Source organism: Rhodnius prolixus, unplaced genomic scaffold (assembly GCF_049639745.1).
Source record: "Rhodnius prolixus isolate KJV_2025 unplaced genomic scaffold, Rpr scaffold_5, whole genome shotgun sequence".
In the NCBI taxonomy this organism is placed as follows: domain Eukaryota; kingdom Metazoa; phylum Arthropoda; class Insecta; order Hemiptera; family Reduviidae; genus Rhodnius; species Rhodnius prolixus.
Window position 1 is genome coordinate 34337916 of NW_027411624.1, and position 20926 is coordinate 34358841.

Genomic DNA, 20926 nt, shown 5'->3' on the forward strand with positions numbered 1-20926 from the left:
GGTACGATCTTTTTTTGACAGTAAGAAGTAAAAACGATTGGAAAATTTGGTTCTTGCCTACTTTCGCCTGAATACTGCTGTTTCTGTATTTGATTGTTCCTGAATAAGGAAAATTCAAGTTGGTAAATTTTGGCTTGATCTGTTTTGAAAATCAAGAAGTAAAAAACCATTGAAAAAAGTAGAAATCGACTTCTACTTTCACTCGAACACTCCTGTTTTGTATTTGATAGTCACTATTAAGGCCAATGATAAAATGTACATGTAGGTACAATCTTTTTTTAAAAGTAAGAGGTAAAAAGCTGTGGAAAAGTCAAAATTGTTCTCTAATTTTGCTTATTTGATAGTTAGTATTAAGACCAATTGGAAAAATTTAACTTTTATCCCAATTTCACTGAGATGCTGTGGTTTCTGAATACGATAGTTATTAATAAGGCAATGCTACAGGAATGATGCTGCTCCTGTACTTAGTAGTCATTAGTAAGGCTAATGCTAGATTATGCATATAGGATCGATCAATTTGAAACACTAGGAATAAATACTATCGGATATGGGAGAAATAGTCCCTAGGAAGACTGCTGATCCACTTTTTCCAATGATTCTTCTTTCTTGTTACTCAAAATTGATTGTTCTAGCTTATATAATCTACCATTGGTCTTAAAATTAATTGTCAAATACGGAAACATGAGTATTTTAATAAAATCAGGAGAAATATTCCACGTTTTCCAACTATTTTTTCTTCTGGTTTTTCAAAATAGATCGACCTAATTAGTACAATTAAGCATTAGCTTTAGTGTTAACTATTACATCCAGAAGAAGAATCATTCCGTAAAGATAAAACAAAAGATCCAATTTTTCAAATGGATTTTTTTTTTTTTGCTACTCAAAACAGTTTGACATAAACTATTCAATCTAGCATTGCCCTCAGTAATAACTGCCTTATAAAGAAACATGAGTATTCTAGTGAAATTATAAGTAATGTTCGCTTATTCTAATCGTTTTTACATCAGGTGAACTTTTAAACGTCGAATTTCGAGTTTTCCTTTTAGTTCTTTTATTAACAGGTAAATAGAAGCCCAATCAACCATATATTACCACAAAATACTTAATTATAAGAAGTATATAATTTGTAATTAAAACAAAAATGCTTAAATGGGAAAGGTATAAAAATAAACGGTCTTTTATGTTTGTATTGCACAACATTATTGAATAAACTACATTTTAGCCACTATTCTTGTGTTTAATTCATGTATTTATTACATTGTTCTTTGATAATAAGTTATTACAGCTAGAATAAATAAGTATTAATGACATGTCAACTAGTAGGCTCTTCTAGTTACTAAGTTGGCACATTTCCTTACATATTCGGTTAGAAAAGAAAATTAAAATTGTTGTTTAATTGTCTAGAACAGAATTACAACGTAAAATAATAATAGAAAGTTATATTGTATGTAGATAACAGTATGGCAATATGAAAACATTTATACAATTCTTAAATTGATCAAATAGCTTATTTCTATCATTTAATAACCATTGTGATGAATGAAATAGCCTAAAACCGTTGTTTCAGTGCAATAATAAAACAAATAAACAGGAGTATACGCTTAGTATATCAAAACTCAATATGAAAGACTCCTATTCATCGTATTGGTTGCTGAGTTTTAGAAAAATGTACGTTTTAAAGCCAACCGTAATGCAACACTCCCATTTCTAAAATACTGCGTTCTGATTGATTGTCATATTCTCCAATACGGTGCTGGCCAGCAGACCAGGATTGTAAGCGAAGCTCCTACCGTATTATGTTACCCGGATAGAAATAGTCAATTTTACCCACTTTTCGTACACTTTTAAACGTCGATTTTTGAGTTTTTCGTTTTATTTCCTTTATTTTCGAGTAAATAAGAAGCCCAATTAACCATATATTATTCTTTGATAATAAGTTAATATAGCTAGAATAAATAAGTATTAATGACTTATCAACTACCAGGCTCATCTAGTTGCTAAATCGGCCCATTTTACACATACAAATACACATTTACATAAAGCGGTCTTTTATGCTTGTATTGTAGAACATTGCAATCTCAAGTAAACAATTTTTTATTTTGAATCTGGTTTTTCCATTCTTTTTATTTTACAATTATACCGGTGTCACGACCTATATTTTGCAATGTGGTACAAAAATGATCACTCAAATGCTCAACTGAATAGCTATTAAAATGGATAACCACAGAACAGTCAGCTTGTGAGAGAAATGTAACAACCTATTATGATGTAATTTAATTATTTCCCAATTAGCTACTTGTAACATTACCAGCGCGTACCCCACTGCTATTACCCGATTCAATCCTTTGTACTTGTATATGTAATTTGCAAAGCTGGTGATCAGAAAAAGAATTCATTGGCACAACATCAAAATGACGGCAATGTAAGGCAATCTATCCATACCACTATTACACTTTCTCCTTGCGGCCCAATAAATGTATAATTTCCCGGACAGTCATTACATGTTCTGCCATTACAAACATACATACCGTTTACCTTCCAGTGCTTCACACAATTTGACTCCTCTTCATCCCTTTATCCAATGATTCCTTCTTTCCATTAAAGCTTGAACCCAAGAATATATAATCTTCCAATGTGTTCATTTCCCCGATCCTTGCATTAAAGTCGCCTCCTAATACAATACCAACTTCTCCATACAGTGGTCTTATTTTAATTAATTCTTCATCTAAATTTAATATAACTTGATCAAAATCTATATCCGGTTTTAAATAAATATCTAAAACTAAAGAATTATTTCCAATTTCTAAAAATAAGAAAATCCATATGTTATTACTTATTACTTTAACCATTATATTCAAACTCTTTTAAATTAATATTAAAATTCCTCCGCTGGCTCTGCCTTTCGTAAACCTTTTTTCCGCTTTGCTATAATATATATCGTATTCAGTCAAATAAAATGGGATATTGAAGTTATCCATACTCAACCACGTTTCACACATACAAATTATATCTAATTCGTGTAACTTATTATTTCGGTAGCGTCCATGTTGTGAAGAGTACCCATACCTCCAACATTCCAATATCCTATATTTATAAAAGTATATTCGAATTCATAAAAGAAGTACCAAAAAAAAATTTATTAATTCATTCCCATATTTAAAATTAACTAAATTCGCCTTATTTGAAACGTCAATTTGATCACCGTTGTCTTCATAAGTCACCAGGTTTCCCTCCGAAGTCATTAATTGCTATTCGGGGCTCTATGCTTTTTCTTCCTTTTGGATACTTGCAGAAGCCCAAGGTTCATCTGTCTTCTGCTTGATTCGTTTTTTTAGTTCTTGTCCAAGCAGCCAGTTGAGAAGGCCAGTATCCTGTTTTTTATCCACGCCAACTTGTTTTTTCTTCTCTACCACTGTCTCTGTGCTGGTACCCACACTATCACTGCTTGACATTAGATCCTTATGAGTTTCTTCAGTACTTCGAGGGTAAATAATCTACCTTCAATAAGTAATTTATCATAGCGAAGTGCGGCGCGCTTTTTATTTTCAATTGCTTTACTAATACCACACAAGTGACGTACCGAGCATCCTGACGTCATCACTGGTGTGAACACACACACACATCACAGTACGGTTTTCTCCTACTAAGTTCTCAAGAAATGAACGTTTTCTCCAACTCCAGATTACCAAACGTATTTCATTGTTCCTAACGTTACATAGATAGTAAAAGTGTACATATCACTAAAATAACACTTAAGACCCTCCTCAGAATTAACGAGAAAACCAATGTCCCGAATTTTTATTCCTTAACAGTATTTGACTGATAGGAGTATACTTGACGCTCAGAGAGAGAGGCGTTTGACCAAAGATGTCCTTAATCGAATTTCCCAAAAAATCTTTCAAATCGTAGACCAACATGTGTGCTATCAGTACAGAACATCGTTGGAACTAGAATCGAGAACATCTAAAATACCTTCAATAAAGTGCTACATCCTAGTTCTAGTTGTATAAGAACATGTTGAAATAAGCTTTTATAAAATTTAAAAAGTTACTGAATAAATTTTGGTTAATTAAACATTTAGCTGCAAGTTTTTTTTAATTTCTCAAGTCGACTTCAATAGTAACTGGTTTTAGGGATGACGTTAGCAGATTATTGGTATTATAACTCTCTTGGGGAAAAATAGCTAATTCTTCACGAATCTTGGAATTCTTGAAAAATTTGGAGCAACGAACAGACTTTGACACATTGACACTCGCTCAATATGCTGATTTTGCTTTTAAATTGTTAAAAAAAGGGAATCCCAATTTTGGGAGTATTCGTACGCAAGATTCTATTGCAATCTTATTTAATGTTTCCAATTGTGTGAATTCTATCATAAGTTCATTGACGAGTTAAAGAGGGATTCAGATGTCCTTAAAGTGAAACCAAAGAAACATTTAGTTAGAAGAAAACTGTAAGTATGGGAAATTTGTGTGAGTGATACAAAAGCACACAAAATTTTGTTTAATTTACTTGATTTGATTTGAAAATGTTTATTTACAATTTAAATTTTTTTATACAAATATATATAAAAGGAGGTTTCAGGCTGCATGCCTATATCCTCTCCACAACATATCAACATTTACATTGGGTACAAGTCCAACTTAATGCTAAGGCAAAAAATTTAAAAAAAAACCTTACTACATAAGATTAATTAAAGCAAGATATGCTTTAGCCTTTTGTGTTTGTATTTTCTATAATTAAGAGAACTTAAGTTATAGTCCATAATACTTTTTATATGCGGGTAGGGACTATGTGTACAGGAAGTTACAAAGTTTTCCGTAGCGTTGTAGATAAATGTGGACACGCTGGCAACATAATAATGTGATTAATTATTTTAGTAAGGTGGATTAGACACTTTTTGGAAATGTTTTTCATAATTTTGGAATTTATTCCGTCTATGCCGGGGGCTTTGTTATTTTTTAATCTTCTTATTTCTCTTCCTAATTCTTTTGGTGTTGTTAAGATACATTCATCAGGTTTTAGATGTGGAGTGAAATAATTTTTAGCGACAGAGATTACTTTACGGGTAAAGGTAGGAACACCTAAGCTAGAATTCATAATGTGCACTTTCTCAAAGAAATCTGCTAGTGTGTCGGCCTTGTGTTGAGAACTGTATGCATAATTATTAGGAATAAGAGTCTGGTTAATATTGTGTAGATTGTTATTTAATGAAAGTGGAGGGATGACAGTAGATTTGGTGCGCATGGCTTTGATAAGTTTGTACAGCTTAGGGTCGTGAGGAGAGAGTTTAGAGAGCATTTTGTTCCATGAAGAATTTCTATGAATAAATAAAATCTGGGAATTATACTTTATGAGCTTGTTTAGTAAGTTCCTCATCCAGGGAAGACGATGTTTAGAGAAGGCCTTCTTGACAAGGTTCTTTACTTTTATTAGGAACAAGATGGACAGTGGCAACTGCTGCGATTTGTTTGTTACAGTACATGTAGGGATGGATTTGTTAGCTGCGTCTATTATTACTCGTTGAAGTGTTCCAACTAGTTGGTCAATGTCAATTTACTTGAAATAATCACCCTAACAACAGAGATAAGAATGAAAACAATACTTTGTAATTTTACCCAAATAACTTTGTTTGAACTAAGAACATTAAGCAAAAACCATTGAGTAATAGAAGAGTTTGAGGTGAAAAAAGAAATGGGCCACTCTTGTCCAACTTGCCCTCAATATGTGATAAATTCCAAAACTCAATAAATAAATACCATGTAATCCATGTAATAGTTTTTAATTTTAAAAAAATGTAATATCTTGCGTCAATTTCCACAAAAACAACGGAATAAATGGTTATTCACATTAACAGAAAGGCTCTCTTTGTACCGAACACTGAAAGAAGAATTATTTATTATTTTTTAATAAAATGATAATAGGAAAAAAAAAATCATTTGTTAAATTTCAATAATTTATTACACTATAATAAAATATTTACAGCATTAACTATAATCGGCATGATGATGTCTTTTCAAACAAAGTGTACACCAATTCCAAATTGCAAACCTTCCACTTTCTTATCAGAATCTAGACTCCACAACGGAAAGCAATAGTTAATCTGTTAACAAATTATAAATTTTAAATTATTTTTATAAAACATCCCTCACATATTAATAAGCTAAAGAAAGGTTTTGTACCAACTTTAAGGAAATTATATTACAAAGCGTTATATACACAAATGAACAATTATTTGATGTGTGAGAACACGTTACCTTTTTGAATAATATTTGTTTCATGTTTCATTACCTAACGATTAAATTAAGATCATCGGCAAAACCAAACTCGACAATCGTGTACTGCAATGAACAGTTTTAATCCTAACGCTAGAAATACGAATGTTGAAAAAATAATGAAAAAGTCGGGAATGATTTTTGGGTTTTGGAGCTCTAAGATTTCCTCTTTTTAATGAAAAATCAGAAATTTCCTTTAGAGGAGGCTCTTAAAGTAGCTTTTTATTCAGCTGGGAGTATACGTTATGGAGAAGATAAAAAGCTTCATCGGGCTAAATCTCATTTCGAGTGTGCAACGGCCATTTCTCGTCACTGTCTAATAATAGAGGATCACCAAAACACCACAGAGTTTGATTTGAACTAGCACATAACGTAAACAATTAGGCCTTTCATTTTGGTTTTTAAACTTTTATTCAGGAAGTAGTGATTTTAGTGTAGTTTAGGAAAATGTTGCGTAAAAATTCTTATAGTAGAAAAAACAAAAACAAAAAAAAATTCAAGAGGATTGTTCACACCAGTTTTTTTGGACAATACCAGTAGAGTATCGTATAAGGGAAGAAGGAAGCAGGGCACTCTAATAACAAAACATAAACACAAAATAATTAAAGAAAATTATAGTTTTTTTTGGAAATAATAGGAGAGAAAAATGCGAATTGAGTGAATTTATGGCAGTGAAACGAGGAATCACTAACGTTTTCAATCTGGAGAAACGCTACGGTCTCAACATATAAAATTCTAAACATGCGTCAATAATTTCACTTACGAATGAATTTCTTTCTATCTTTAAGAAACGCAAGAATGAATTTATTTTTACCTCAACTTTAGCCAGCTGCCCTAATCTAAAACACAATCCTACGCCTGCAGCAATTCTTGTCGTTTCTCTCTGTTCTTTCATAAACTCTTTCACATCACCTGTAAGATAATATAACATGTATAGATATACTATGTATATATAACAATCAATATTTTACGGCCTAAAACAAAATCAATATTAAAATTAAAACCATCAGTTACGAGGGTCGTTTAAAAAGTCCGTGCAAAAATAAAAACTACTTAATTTTTTGGGGTAAACCTTTTTTATTTTTCAACATAGTCTCCTTTTAGGCTTATACACTTCGTCCAACGCTGCTCTAGTTTGTTGATCCCTTCCGAATAATAGGATTTGTTCAAGTCTGAAAAATAGCCATTCGTTTCTGCAATCACCTCCTCGTTTGAATAAAATCTTTTTCCCGCCAGCCATTTCTTCATATTGGGGAACAAATAGTAGTCCGAGGGAGCCAAGTCTGGAGAATAGGGGGGATGTGAAACGAGTTGGAACCCTATTTCCATTAATTTTGCGACCACAACTGCTGATTTGTGAGCTGGTGCGTTGTCGAGATGGAAAAGGACTTTTTTGTGGGCCAATCGTGGGCGTTTTTCTTGCAGCTCGGTTTTCAAACGGTCCAATAACGATGAATAATATGCACCTGTAATAGTTTTACCCTTTTCCAGATAGTCGATGAGGATTATTCCTTGCGAATCCCAAAAGACAGTCGCCGTAATCTTTCCGGCCGAAGGAACGGTCTTCGCCTTTTTTGGCGCAGATTCCCCCTTGGTAACCCATTGTTTAGATTGTTCTTTGGTCTCAGGAGTGTAGTGATGTATCCATGTTTCATCCACAGTGACGAAACGACGCTTAAAGTCCTGCGGATTCTTCTGGAACAGCTGCAAACCATCCTTGCAACACTTCACACGATTTCGTTTTTGGTCAAGCGTGAGCAATCGCGGCACCCATCTTGCGGATAGCTTTGTCATGTCCAAATGTTGATGCAAAATATTATGTACCCGTTCATTCGAGATGCCCACAGCACTAGCAATCTCACGCACCTTCACTCTTCTGTCATCCATCACCATATCATGGATTTTATCAATGATTTCTGGAGTAGTAACCTCAACAGGGCGTCCAGAACGTTCAGCGTCACTTGTGCCCATATGGCCACTCCGAAAATTTTGAAACCACTTATAAACTGTTCTAATCGAAGGTGCAGAGTCACCATAATGTTTATCAAGCTTCTCTTTAGTCTCCTGAGGCGTTTTGCCTTTCATAAAGTAGTGTTTAATCAACACACGAAATTCTTTTTCGTCCATTTTTGGAAAATCACTCGACTTCCTCGATTCAAACGAATGCCAAACACAAAGAAATAGACCGATCTGGCTGAAACTTGGTGTGTGTTCTTCCAAGAGATGCTACTAACTAAACATAACCTCGATACGCGCCAGTAGTGCTATCTCTCTGACTGCACGGACTTTTCAAACGACCCTCGTATTACATTTTAAATCTAAATAAAAACTCACTAAACTCCCAGTCTCCACAGTTTCCACAGTTTATCCACAAATGTGACCTCCAAAGATCTCCAAAACCTCCGGATCCAGGTTTAAAAGGTAATGGAGTAAAAAGATGTAATCCAGTTGCCCAATACATCTAAATGAAGAGCAAAAAGTTATTCATCCATTATACTATAAACAGTTGACCTCGTTAGAAGTACTAACAAGAAAATAAATAAATAAAAAATTAATTGACTCTTATTTTTCTGTTTAATGCACAATAACTGCGAATTTTGCCTGGCAATGGTGACGAAATGTCGATTTGAAAAAATTATTTAAATTTTAAATCAACGGAAATAAACTGAAGGAGTGAAGCAAAAGTAACGTAGATTGCGGAAAGAAAAAAGTCAAGTCAATAGTCAGTCGGAGTTCAGTTGTAAAAAGAATAAGAAGTCTGAGGGAAGGGATTAGCTATGCGGTTAGCGTGCTGGACTCCCACGCGGAGGTCCCAGGTTCGAGTCCAGCTGCTGACCCTTAGATTTTCTCTTCCTAGAAGCTTCTTGCAGCTCACTATTCGGTGATGGACAGGGTGGTCTGTATCGAGAGAACACTGTCCGTAGGCCGGCGGTGCACTGAGGAAAGCTTCGGGCGCCAATAATCTCAGATGTAGACGCGCCTTAAATCATTAAAAAAAAACTGGCTAACAAGTGGGTAAATATTATATAAATATTAAAATAACGAACTCGCACGATTATTAGAGAGAGAATCATATTTTCCTGATCGCTTTACTAAAAAACGATTATTGTTAATTGTTTTTGGTGACTGATTCATTAATCTACTAGGAAGAAAAGAATAATGCCAATCTCAGCCATGATTTTTTATTTTGCCGAGTTTTCGACCAAGGGACTAGGACATGTTCAGCACTGTGGAACATTTAACAATGTAGTAACATTAGTAGCTACAATGCAGTAACTAGTAATGTAGTAACTACATTGTAAACATATGTTCCACAACCCTGAAGATGAACAAGTCCCAAGGTCGAAAGCTCGGCAAAATAAAAAATCATGACTGAAATTGGCATTCTTCTTTTCTACCTAAAAGATTATTATTATTTTTAGTTATCTTAACTGTATAGTTTAATTTTTATTTCATTTGCCTATATTTTGGACTCAAGAAACAAAGTAGAGCTCGTAATCAGCCTCAACTAATTTGCGACAGCTCCACAATATGCTAAAAGAAGAATGCAATGAAGATTGCCAATTATTATCAAATTATACAAAGCCTCATAGATTGATGCCCCGTCTTTCAGGGCTCTTTCAGAAGGCAGTACCCACACCAGAAGGTGGTCAGTCATTAACGTAAAAATAAATAATACTAAACGTTCTTGTTGCAAGTGAACTTTTTTAAAAGCCTAGGTGTATCAATTTTATTAAAAATAAAAAATAACCAATAAATAAATAAAATACTGTGCTCTACTTTTTTTTGTGGTTGAGAGAATATAAATAAAAAACCAAAAATCTGATGGGTATCTTAATTTATCTGGGAACTATTTCCAGCAAAAATAACTTCTACTCTTTCTGAAAACGGATTTTATAGATACTTTTAAAGTACTTTTATATTTTGTTTGTAAGGGAGAGGTGTTGCGAAGTATTTGTGCCACCCCTACTACTTCAAAAACTTCACAAGCGATCCGAGAATATTTTTATGGGATAAAAAGATTTAACCGAATTGCTTTTGAAGAAAACTTATTCCCAATCTAGCTCATAACAGTCTTTAACAAACTTTCCTAGAGAAAGTATTCTTATAAAAGTTATAGATCTGCTAGTATAGATCAGTTGGTGTTGTAGGAAATCCATGGAGTCATTTTCGAAAAAAATATTAAAAACTAAACAATACTTTCTGTAAAGTATTACTTACCGATTTTCAAAGAATAATATTTGCTAATTATCAATCGGATCCCATTGAGGGATCATTTTTTACAATGTTTCAGCTTGTTATGATTTTATACGTATTTGTTATCACAAATATCTTTCGTTCAGATTCACAACACTCAAGAAAATTAAAGATCAACACAAATCTTACCTTTGATCCTGTAAAGGATTCACCAGGAGGACCAACACTTCTGAAATCAAAACCTCTTAATGTCAAAGGACCACCAAGAAAAAAATTGTCGCAAACCGTGGAACCATATTCTTTGATATCCACTAAGTGGCCAATATTGAAACTGCCTTGTACCACCTTAAATAAAGATAACAATAACCTGTCTAACTATTAAAAAAAAATATATATACAATATATAATAATCGATTTAACATAAACATACCAAATCATTTTTAAAAAGAGGAAGGTTGTACTGCAATATACATTCATTTTTTAAGTAGTACAAATTACCTCCAAGACCAGCGAATTCTGAGATAAGATTAAAAAGGGAACCACAAGATGGGAAAACCTAGAAGAAAAACAGTCTGGATTATAAATACTTAAATTTGTAGGTGAAAGATTGCTAAATTAATAAGTTTTAATATGGATATTATTATATTTACTAAAATTCGAACAGCTTAACACTACTAAATCTTAAAACTTTCATATTTATGCGAAATCCTCAAAATCTGAGACAACAGTAATTATAAAAACAAATTGTAAAGCAGAAATTCATTTTGAGAACGAATAAACCTAACGTCCATGATTCAAACTCGTAGTAAAAGAAATATTGCTAGACTGGACGAATGAGATTCGCCTAAGGATTAAACTTGTTGACCACAGAATTTAGTGATCATACATACACATCTACTGATTAGATCCAATATAATTCGGAAAACACGCGTCTTGCCCTTTGAACTGAAAGGTGCATCTAGTTACTTGTTAAAGCTTTGAACATTTTCTTTCGCTCAATTATATAATGTCATTTAGTTATTAAGCAAACATTTTTGATCTTAGTTTATGAAGCGTCAATCGTAAAGATCAAACTACAAATGTTCCTCCTAAAAGAACTTTCTTTTTAGTTATATTTTTCTCCTTATAATTTTTCTTTGCACAATCTCATCATTATTAAATAATTGTTTTTTCTCTCTTTTTACGTTTATATTAAATTAAAAAATATACGGTAAGACGATCGCAAACTTTTTTGGAACAATGGGAAAAAAGTTTTATTTCTTTACAAAGGGTCCTCGACAACCAAAACTTGATAGAATTACAAGAAAAAATTATTAAATCTTAATTAATAGAATACAAAATTACTTTTTTAAACTACAAATGCTACCTTTGAATCTCTATTATCAATCGCGACAATATGTTTCACAGCTGATTTCAGGGCATGGCCAGCTTTTTCTCGAACGTCAAAATCTGCATATTTATTGCCTACGTATCCGTACCGCCAATCAGCCTCATATTGGAGATTGTGTTTTAACTGCAAAATAAATCAATAAAAATTAAAAACAAAATAGCTAAGGCATATTTCACCATGGGAGATCGTTTTGATGGAAAGAATTATAGAAGAAGATACAGATTTTTGGCTCCATAATTTTAAGATAAGAAGATGGGTTAGTATAATGATTGTAAGTTCGGACTAGTAAGAGACCCCCAGATTTGAGTCCAACGAGTAGTACTTCTCACTAAGTCCTAAACTATTAACAATACAGGATAAGTTTCCACTTTCCGCCCACGACTCCACGAATAGATAGTTGGTGTGAAGCCCGCCTGAAAAAATATGCTATTACATTAATACTACTTACTTTACAAATAATTTTTGCTGGAGTGAAAGTAAAGTAAAGTAAAGTAATCGCCTATTATTTCAGGCAGGGCTTAACGTCCAACTACCATTTACTAGGTGTCGTGGACGGAGGCGAATAGCAAACGTACTTTACTATTTCTCATTTAACCATTAAATAAAATCCAAGGCCAAGACCGGGAATCGAACCCAGTACCACAATGCATATTAGCTTTGCAGGTCTCGCCTCTTAACCCGCTCGGCTACCGTGGCTGGAGTATTACTACTGAGTAACTTTTTAACTCTGTATGTATTGTGGACATTGTCTATTATCCTTGTTGCTTGTAACGCAATACCTGCGTTCATTATAACCAAATAAACGATAATTTTATTTATTTATTTATTTTTTACATTCACTTTTATTAATAAAAATCAACAATTAATAACAAGCATTCTTAGGTTAAGTAGACGATTTCTTTGAGAAATTTGGAATATTCAAGAAAAAATATTTTAAAAATGTTTAAAGCTTAGAAAAAAGTTTTAAAATTTTGGGAAAAAAATCTTGGCGGACAGCAACTGCCAATAGTATAGACTTTTCGATGGTCAGCCCTCATACAACTGTCCTACCGGACAATAACAATAATTTCATTAATAAAAATTATTACTTTATTAAACAAAATAAAGAGACGAAAGACTGTGGCATTAAAAGGAAGGTCAAGTCTACGCTATATGCAGTCTGTAAAAGGGCAATACTTATACATACTTCTGGGATTCAACAAACTGGAGTATGAATACAGGAACATATACACTATCACCCTCGACACCATCAGATAGCCAAGATTGTCTATCAAAAACCAGTAATGAAGGTTAGTTATCCTATCACCAGTATTGGACCTCAACCTGTGCCTGATAGTGACAGGAGTAGTACTTCAATCGGCAAAACTTCTTCAAACGAACTACTTCAGCTACTAAGCAAGGATCGGTAACAATGATGGATAAAATTTTATTCTTTAACGCCAAAAACCTTCAAATTTTGAAAAGAGAAACATAAGTGAGGAAATTAGGGGCTGTGAGATGTTGAGACTGGATCCAAGCAGCACTAAAGTACTTACAGCCACTGACATTTAATGGCCCTGGGATTTAATATTTACATCCAACTTTGAGAAAGAATTCTTTAACACAGCTTTCAAATAATTTTTAAACAAGTGTAAGATGAAGTACTTTACTGAACACGCATTAATAGACATCAGATGCGAGTGTATGCAATTCGCTTTTCTAAATGTTACTACATAAGTCCCATATTTTGCATAATTTAAGGCACATTTCAGCATGCATCCTTGCCGCCGCCCCATTAGAATTTTTTTTTAGAAATATTAATGACTTGTATTTGCAAATAGAAATGGGTTTTAGACGCTTTTTCTCTTATTCAGATTTACAAATAAAAACTTTTAACACTGCATTTACTTTTAATAAGGAACATTGAAAATTGGTACCCAGTATGCTGTGTTGATCGCTAAAAACTAAAAATAAAATATATAAAACATTAAAGATATAAAAGTAATTAATAAAATACAAGTATAAATTCTTACTTACGAATTTCAGCGTATGAAAATCAAGGTCTAGATGCAGAATACGTTCCACTAATTTGTAGCCCGACATTGGCCATTCCGAATCGTTGTTTGCAATTTTGGCTGTTAAACTGTAAAAATTAACATTTTAAATTGACAAATTTTAAAGAATAAGAATGAACGAAACAGCTTTATAAATTTAATTTAAATATAATTTAGTAAAAAAAATGTATGCATTATAAGTTGATATAATTGATACAAATAATAGATACCAGTGAACTCACACAGGACTTCCTCTGTTGATCAAAATTGGTTTAACTAAGGAGCAACTCAATGTATTAGTTCTATTGTGTCCATAAGTATATTCGGCTTTGAGGGCTTCAGCTCTTCCCGAGAGATTAGGCATTACTCCATTTATTACAAGCAGAGTTTCACCATGGTTAGAAACTTGGCTCGTTATTCCGCCGAAAATTCGTTTCATTTCTACAACTTCGTAAGTCACCTTGAAAATAAAACAATCTACATCCATTCATCTATTTCACTTAAATTAGTATATCAATATTAATTAGAAAAACTTACTTCATATCCATTAGGTGTCGCTTTGGGACCAGAACTAGTATCAATGTGTATAGCAACGTTTCTAAAAATTCCCAAACTTTGAAGTTTTCCTCTAACAACATGTGCTTTCTGTACCATCTGTACGTAATGAAATATGAAGTAAAATTAGGCGATGAAAAACAAGAGGAGACTAAATAAAAAAAAAAATCTAATATTTTAAATCTAATAACAGTTTAAAGATTTCAACTCCATGGTTTTCGGGATCACTTAAAACTAAAAAGATTAAAGATATTTGCGCTTCTAGTGAAGATAGCAAAAGATATTCTTCCAACATGAAATATTAGCAACTAAAATGAACTGTATAGCAACTGTACTAAAATTAATTTTGCTGTTCACAATTTTTTCAAATTACACCCCTCATGCAAAAATTATAACAAGTCTAAAGAAAACCTAAGATTCACAAAATATAAAATTAAATAAATAAATAAAATTCAGCTCACTAAAGAGATACTTGCGGTTCACTGATTTCGGCCAATCTTAGTTGCCGAAGAATTTTATAATTATTAATTTTATCAAAACACAACAAATTGTAATTAAACATAAAAAAAAAAAAAACACGCACGGAAATTGAAGGATGTTAAAAAGCCAACGAAATAATTTTAAATCATTAATCATAAATCTTTACTAGCTGCTACAACTAGTTAATCCGCAAACTTGAGAGAAGATAGTACTGTTATTTTAGCTGGATAAAAACAATATTTTGTTGAAAGAAGTATAAGATTTCTTTTTACGAAGTATCTAGGCAAGAGAGAAATTAAACTGAACTAAATTTTCCTTTAATCATTCGTTGTTTTAATCACTAATTTAAGTGCTATAAAATGCCCAAATATTTAAAATATTATGCCAAATTATTTATTTTTTATTACCGTCAGACTATTTAGTCTCCAACAGGACAGGGAGATAAAGCAATTCCAAATATGAAGGAAATGTAAAGCTCCCAAACTTTATCACCTAATATTTCCATCATAAATTCAGCTAGAAAGCTGCACTTGGACACAGTTAAATAGGTATTTCAGTAATGTAACTATCTATATCTACGCAGAGACTGTACCAATAGGGCAGGAGATAGAGCAGTACAAAATATGAAGGAAATGTAAACCTCCCAAACTTGAACACCTCACCGCCACTCCATAAATACAGCTAGAAGGTTGCGATTGTGCACAATTGAAGAGATAAATGAGTACTAATGTTCCCCAAATTTTTGAAGAGATTACAAAAATAGAATAGGAGATAAGGAGATACAGAATTTCAAATTATGAAGAAAATGAAAAACTCTAAAAAATTAATAATCTTCAAATATTACCTTCAAAAACACAGCTAGAAAACGAGATTGCTGCACAATTGAAGAGGTAAAAAAGTACTGCCCAAAATTTCGCCGTGATTACATTAGTAGAACAGGAGATACAGCGATTCGAAAATTTGGAGGAAGTGCAAAACACCTAAACTTTATCACCTCACCTCCACTCAATAAATGCAGCAAGAAGGCTGCAATTGTGCACAATTGAAGAGGTAAATGAGTACATAATTGTACCTATTTTCGCCGTCCTTACATCAATAGAACAAGAGATACAGTGATTCGAAAATTGAAGGAAGTGCAAAACCCCTAAACTTTCATCACGTTATACCTTCTTCATGAATACAGCTAGGAAGCTAGAATTGGGCCTTATTGTAAAGGTTAATGAGTACTTTGGTAAATTTCATTTTAAATAAAAAAGATTTGCAAGTGTAAGTTGATCCAAATGCGCTCACAACATTTTGTTCAAGATTTCTCAAATTAGTAACTTTTACTTTTGTGATCTAAGTGATATACATATCTATTGATGATTTAGATTTTTCGAAAATGTGTTTTTGCTAATTAGTACACTGTTAGTTAATCCATTCAATTTCATTTAGATTTATTAAACAATTTTTTTAGAATTAGGATGAATCTCGCGAGCCAGCCATAAAATTAGGCAAGGTGTCACTGCAGCCTGTTGGTTAGCCACCCCTGATTTAGACGTTAAACGAACCCGAGAAATTTGGCGTCATTTTTTAATCCTAAAAACTTTTTTAAATCTGGACTACTGAATTCGATACTAATAAATATGTTAATACATTAATCATATAGTTGTATTGAACGTAATTTAGTTCAGATAATTATGTAATTAATGTTTTACAACATCAATACCGGAAAATTACATTTGTTCTTCAGTGTCTTATTATTTAGATATATTTAGTTCACTCACGCAGACCTTAAAGGCCAGTTCGACAGGCTCAGAGGACCTCAAGACGTGGATTTACATTGTACATCTAATACCGAAAATGTACTGTTGCTATATTTCCTCAAGTGTTTAGAAATATACTAGGTAGAGAAAAGAAATACTAACGTCTTCAAAATTTTGGGCATTAAAAAGCTCTTTCACTGAATGCTTCAAAACATCTTGCTTAGTTCTGACGACTCCATCAAAATTCACTCTATCAACCCTAGCCTAGTTAAACAAAAATTAGTTGTTTGAAATTAGTTGCAAAAAGCTATAAACGATGCCTAACAATCTGTAACTTTAGTAAGTAAAACTTACCATAATTCCTTGCAGGCAGATACTTTTTCTTTCCGCAGTTGATCCAACACCCTTAAAAGAAAATATCCACATAATTTTATGTATATAGATAATAATAATAGGTAACTGACCATTCTTTTCAAAACACTCACCGGATTAATGCCCATATCATTCACATTTTTTTCACCCTTTTTGAGATTATCTTGTTTAGGGGGATTTGACTGTAATATGATGAAAAAAAAATTAAACAAAGACGTCGATATTATAAAATTAAGTTCAAAATATATTAATTAATAAAGAAAATAAGTCAGGCAAAATAAAGATGAGTAAGGGCACTTCACCCTATACAATTTCGAAAATAGAAATAAGTAAATAAAAATAATATTATTACACTTACTGTAGCGTACACAGTACCCATCGTTATGCTGTCCAATTAGTTCTGAGAAAAATAAGAAATTTATATCTTCATTACATCGTTCTGTACTTATAACCTAATGGGACCTTCTCATGTGTGTCATGTTTATTTTAAAAGATAGCAAGGTTATAATCACTAGTTGTTATTTGTATGGAAATTTTAATGTTGTATAAAAATTAAATTAAATTTTGTTTTGTTTAAAGCTGGATTTTTATTTTCTTACTATTATTTTTTTCCGTATATATTATTGCTTCTCTAAATTTCCAGATGATTTTTTTTGTTTAATTAGTTACCCTTTGAATAAATGAAATAATACTGTTAATAACACAATTAATTAAGTATTAATATTTCAAATGTGAATTTAGATGTTAAAATATTAAAAGAAGAAAAATTATTTAAAATTAAGGTATTTTATTTCCACGCAAGCAGCTATAAAGCATTTAGAAGGGGGGGTACCAAAAAAAAACTATCAAAATAAATAGAAACCAAGTCAGAAAATCAGAGTTAATTATGGCGATAAATGTACATATATGTACTTATAACTTTTTGAAAAATAAAATGCAATTTTTCTTCCACCTTATTTTTAAATTATTTAAATTAGATAAGTTCTTTGTGAAATTCTGACTTCTAAATACGAACCTTGGCCAAAAAAATCTGCAATTTTTCTGGGAAAGAAACAGGGACCTCTTTCTACTAAATTTGTTAACTAGAAAAAAAAAAATTCTTAAAATTTGTTTAAATAAAACTGAAATTAAGGACCTAAATATGTTAGTTAGTACAGTTATCAATCCACACAGGTAGATGAAATAGACTTGAGAATAGTGCAGAACTGTTCTTCTAAAATTGTACCAGAGACCTACAAGTACTAGTCCTTAAGTTATTCTTTACAAACCATACACCATTTTCTTACTCTGTTTTCCTGAAAGCTGAAAAAAAAAATTAAAAATTAAAACGGAAATGTTTTTTTTATCCTTTATTTCTGGCAGATTTAGCCGCAAGCATAATAAGTAACGTCACCGTAGATTATGCCATAGTCCGAAAGATACGATATATAATAGAACAGAATAAATGAAAATTACTCGTTACAAGAATTAGGACTTAATAGCGAATGAAAAAAGAAACTAAAAAAAAATTTTAACTATTTTTTTTTAAATAACTTTCTTATTTATTGCTTTATGTTCTCACAAATCTTTTATTTTTGAAGATTGGGGGGGAAAAAACTTCATATTGACGTTAGCGGCGACTTTAAGGTCCTAATGCCGATATATTAGAAGGTCAAACACCTACTTTTCTCGGATACTTCATTTTAAATCGTAGGTGGTCCTGCAGCCTTTACCAACCAACGAAAGAAGAAAAGTAAAAGAATGAAAAAATTCAAACTTTTTCTTCGGCGCTTAGACTTAAAGCCTGTCTGTAAAAATTTCGAACTCCATTACTTCTTATTACTTTTAAACAGCTCATACTAAAACTTAATTTTGAATTGTGATTTTAGGTAGAATTCAATTAAATAAATATTAAATTTAATAGAACTTTTTATATATTATACATATTCATACATACAAGTGATTTCTTTTAAATAAGTAATAAATGCATTTTTATTATACGTGCTTTCACAATTTCTAGAAATTGAATTTAAAATAAAATTGTCGAAATTGACATAAGGTTATTACAAACATAACATCCAAATATACATTTTTATAAATTACTTTTTACATTTTGGGAGGGAGAGCCACAGGAACAGGCTTTTTTTTAATTTTTTTAAATACAGTTTTGTATCTCAAACATTTTGGGGGATTTGAAAAAGAGTAAAAATGGATCATATTTAATTAAATATAATTATACAAATAAATGTAGCAGTATAATTAAATCTGAGGTTAATGAGTTTAAAACAAGAGTTATTTTAATTTTTGTTTAAACTTCATTTAACATGTTACAGAAACGTCTAAAAGCAGATATACAAACTTTCTGGACTTAAAAATTAAGTAAAAGTAATTTTAAAAACAAACAATAGGAACAGAATTTAAGGACGTAGAATTGCAAAAACAAAAATCATGTAACAAACATAAATTGCATATAAAAAATAAAACAATTTTTAGATTAATCAATAATTATTCAGATCCCTAGATATGGAAAAATTTATGTACAATAGTTAGTTAGCCTAAAATCAGTTCAGGAACATTGCCTTACAAAGCTCCTATTTTGTTTATAAGATAATTCTATCCAGTCAATAAATTTACATTAAAGAAAACAAAATATAGTACCTAGTTGGTTAGCCATCATTGCAAGCAAGAAGAATACTACAACTTTTTCAATAAATATAATATTACAACAAAATTTTTTGAATAAGTAATTCACATTTTTGTACTCAAGCTAAGACTATATTTTGTAACGTTGGTTGTTGTCCTAGCATTGAGGGGTAATCTTTCTGGTCTATCCACATGTTTTACATGCTTTGTATTATCAATTTAAGGATGACAAATTAATTATCTATGTTCAAGAAGTTAATCTTTAAAAAGAAGATTAGCGGAGCCAGAGACTCTGAGGCTGCAGGATGTACGAGTGTTGAACTAGATCTATGAGATTAAGGAAATGTTTTGAGGAAGCTATGGAGCAGATTGTGAGCTCACAAGTAACTCCTTCTGAAATAAAGATTTTCCAAAAACATCTTTGGGAAATTACCACATTCTCTATTTGGGATTGATTCCAAAAAGATATAAAATTGTCCACAACATTGTTTTTAGTACAGGCCCATTCTTTTAGTACAATTAAAGAAGCTTTACAAAACTTTAAATTATTATTCTAATTTCAAAAATTTCCAAAAATAAAAAGAATATATATTGGAATACGTGAGTAGTCCTTTGGACTATGCTCTTCCTTCCTTGGAAAATTATTGACTAAATGCAGCTGTACTCAAAGCAAAGACTACAAAGACATTCGGGATACTAAGATATCATCATCAATGTAAAGCTCGATTAACTGTTTCCATTAGTTACCACTGAGGGAAACGCTCAGTATGCAATTGAAGCTCAATTCGTTCTTACAAAAGGAATTGTAGATGACGTTACAGGTTTTCCCAGAATAAAGATGCCATAATTAATTTATACCTGATAATAATGTCATAAAATTAAGTCGTGATTTAAAAAATTCAACTACTTTATTGGCAGGAGAAAGGGATCAGCCTTAAGAGCTAGTCTAAAATAATTGACATCAATTTTGAAGAGAAAAAAAAGAAATAGCGAGTTAATGGGAAGAAAGAATAGAAACTGAAGAGAGACTGGAAATTGCGGGCTTTCGCTGAGTTTTGTCAGAAAGATTTCAGAATTTGGGATATCTGGAAAAGGCGTTTTCAAAACATCAGCAAAACGACGACCAAAAAGAACGTAGAAGAAATAAATCATTCAAGGAACTGAGTAAACTATAAAAGTAGAACATTTCAATAAGAAAATCTGTAGAGAGATTTCTGACTTGAAGAACATCAAAGCAGCTTCATTCATTAATCTTCC

The 20926-nt window shown here is 31.8% G+C and overlaps 1 protein-coding gene across 1 annotated transcript; it reads right to left on the bottom strand.

The window, feature by feature from the left end:
* Positions 1-5763: 5763 nt before the first annotated feature.
* LOC141458555 (sorting and assembly machinery component 50 homolog B) lies at positions 5764-17571 on the bottom strand. The gene is made up of 14 exons (XM_074136689.1): positions 17406-17571; positions 17161-17229; positions 17030-17080; positions 16838-16939; positions 14433-14549; positions 14138-14355; positions 13879-13984; positions 11839-11985; positions 10903-11028; positions 10662-10817; positions 8610-8736; positions 7090-7187; positions 5984-6103; positions 5764-5880 (listed from the first exon to the last, which is right to left on the bottom strand). Exons 1-13 carry the CDS (start codon positions 17424-17426, stop codon positions 6017-6019), a joined length of 1425 nt encoding a protein of 474 aa, XP_073992790.1. The 5' UTR covers positions 17427-17571; the 3' UTR covers positions 5764-5880; positions 5984-6016.
* Between the last annotated feature and the right edge of the window lie 3355 nt (positions 17572-20926).

What these genes read in the sequence shown, in the direction of transcription:
- LOC141458555 (XM_074136689.1), bottom strand. Translation starts at nt 17,426, where the DNA reads ATGGGTACTGTGTACGCTACA. An exon ending in TTGATAATAGAGATTCAAAG is followed by an intron (nt 11,029 to 11,838) that starts GTAGCATTTGTA and finishes TTTTTCTTCTAG; the next exon opens with GTTTTCCCATCTTGTGGTTC. An exon ending in CTGTGGAGACTGGGAGTTTA is followed by an intron (nt 7,188 to 8,609) that starts GTGAGTTTTTAT and finishes ATTATCTTACAG; the next exon opens with GTGATGTGAAAGAGTTTATG.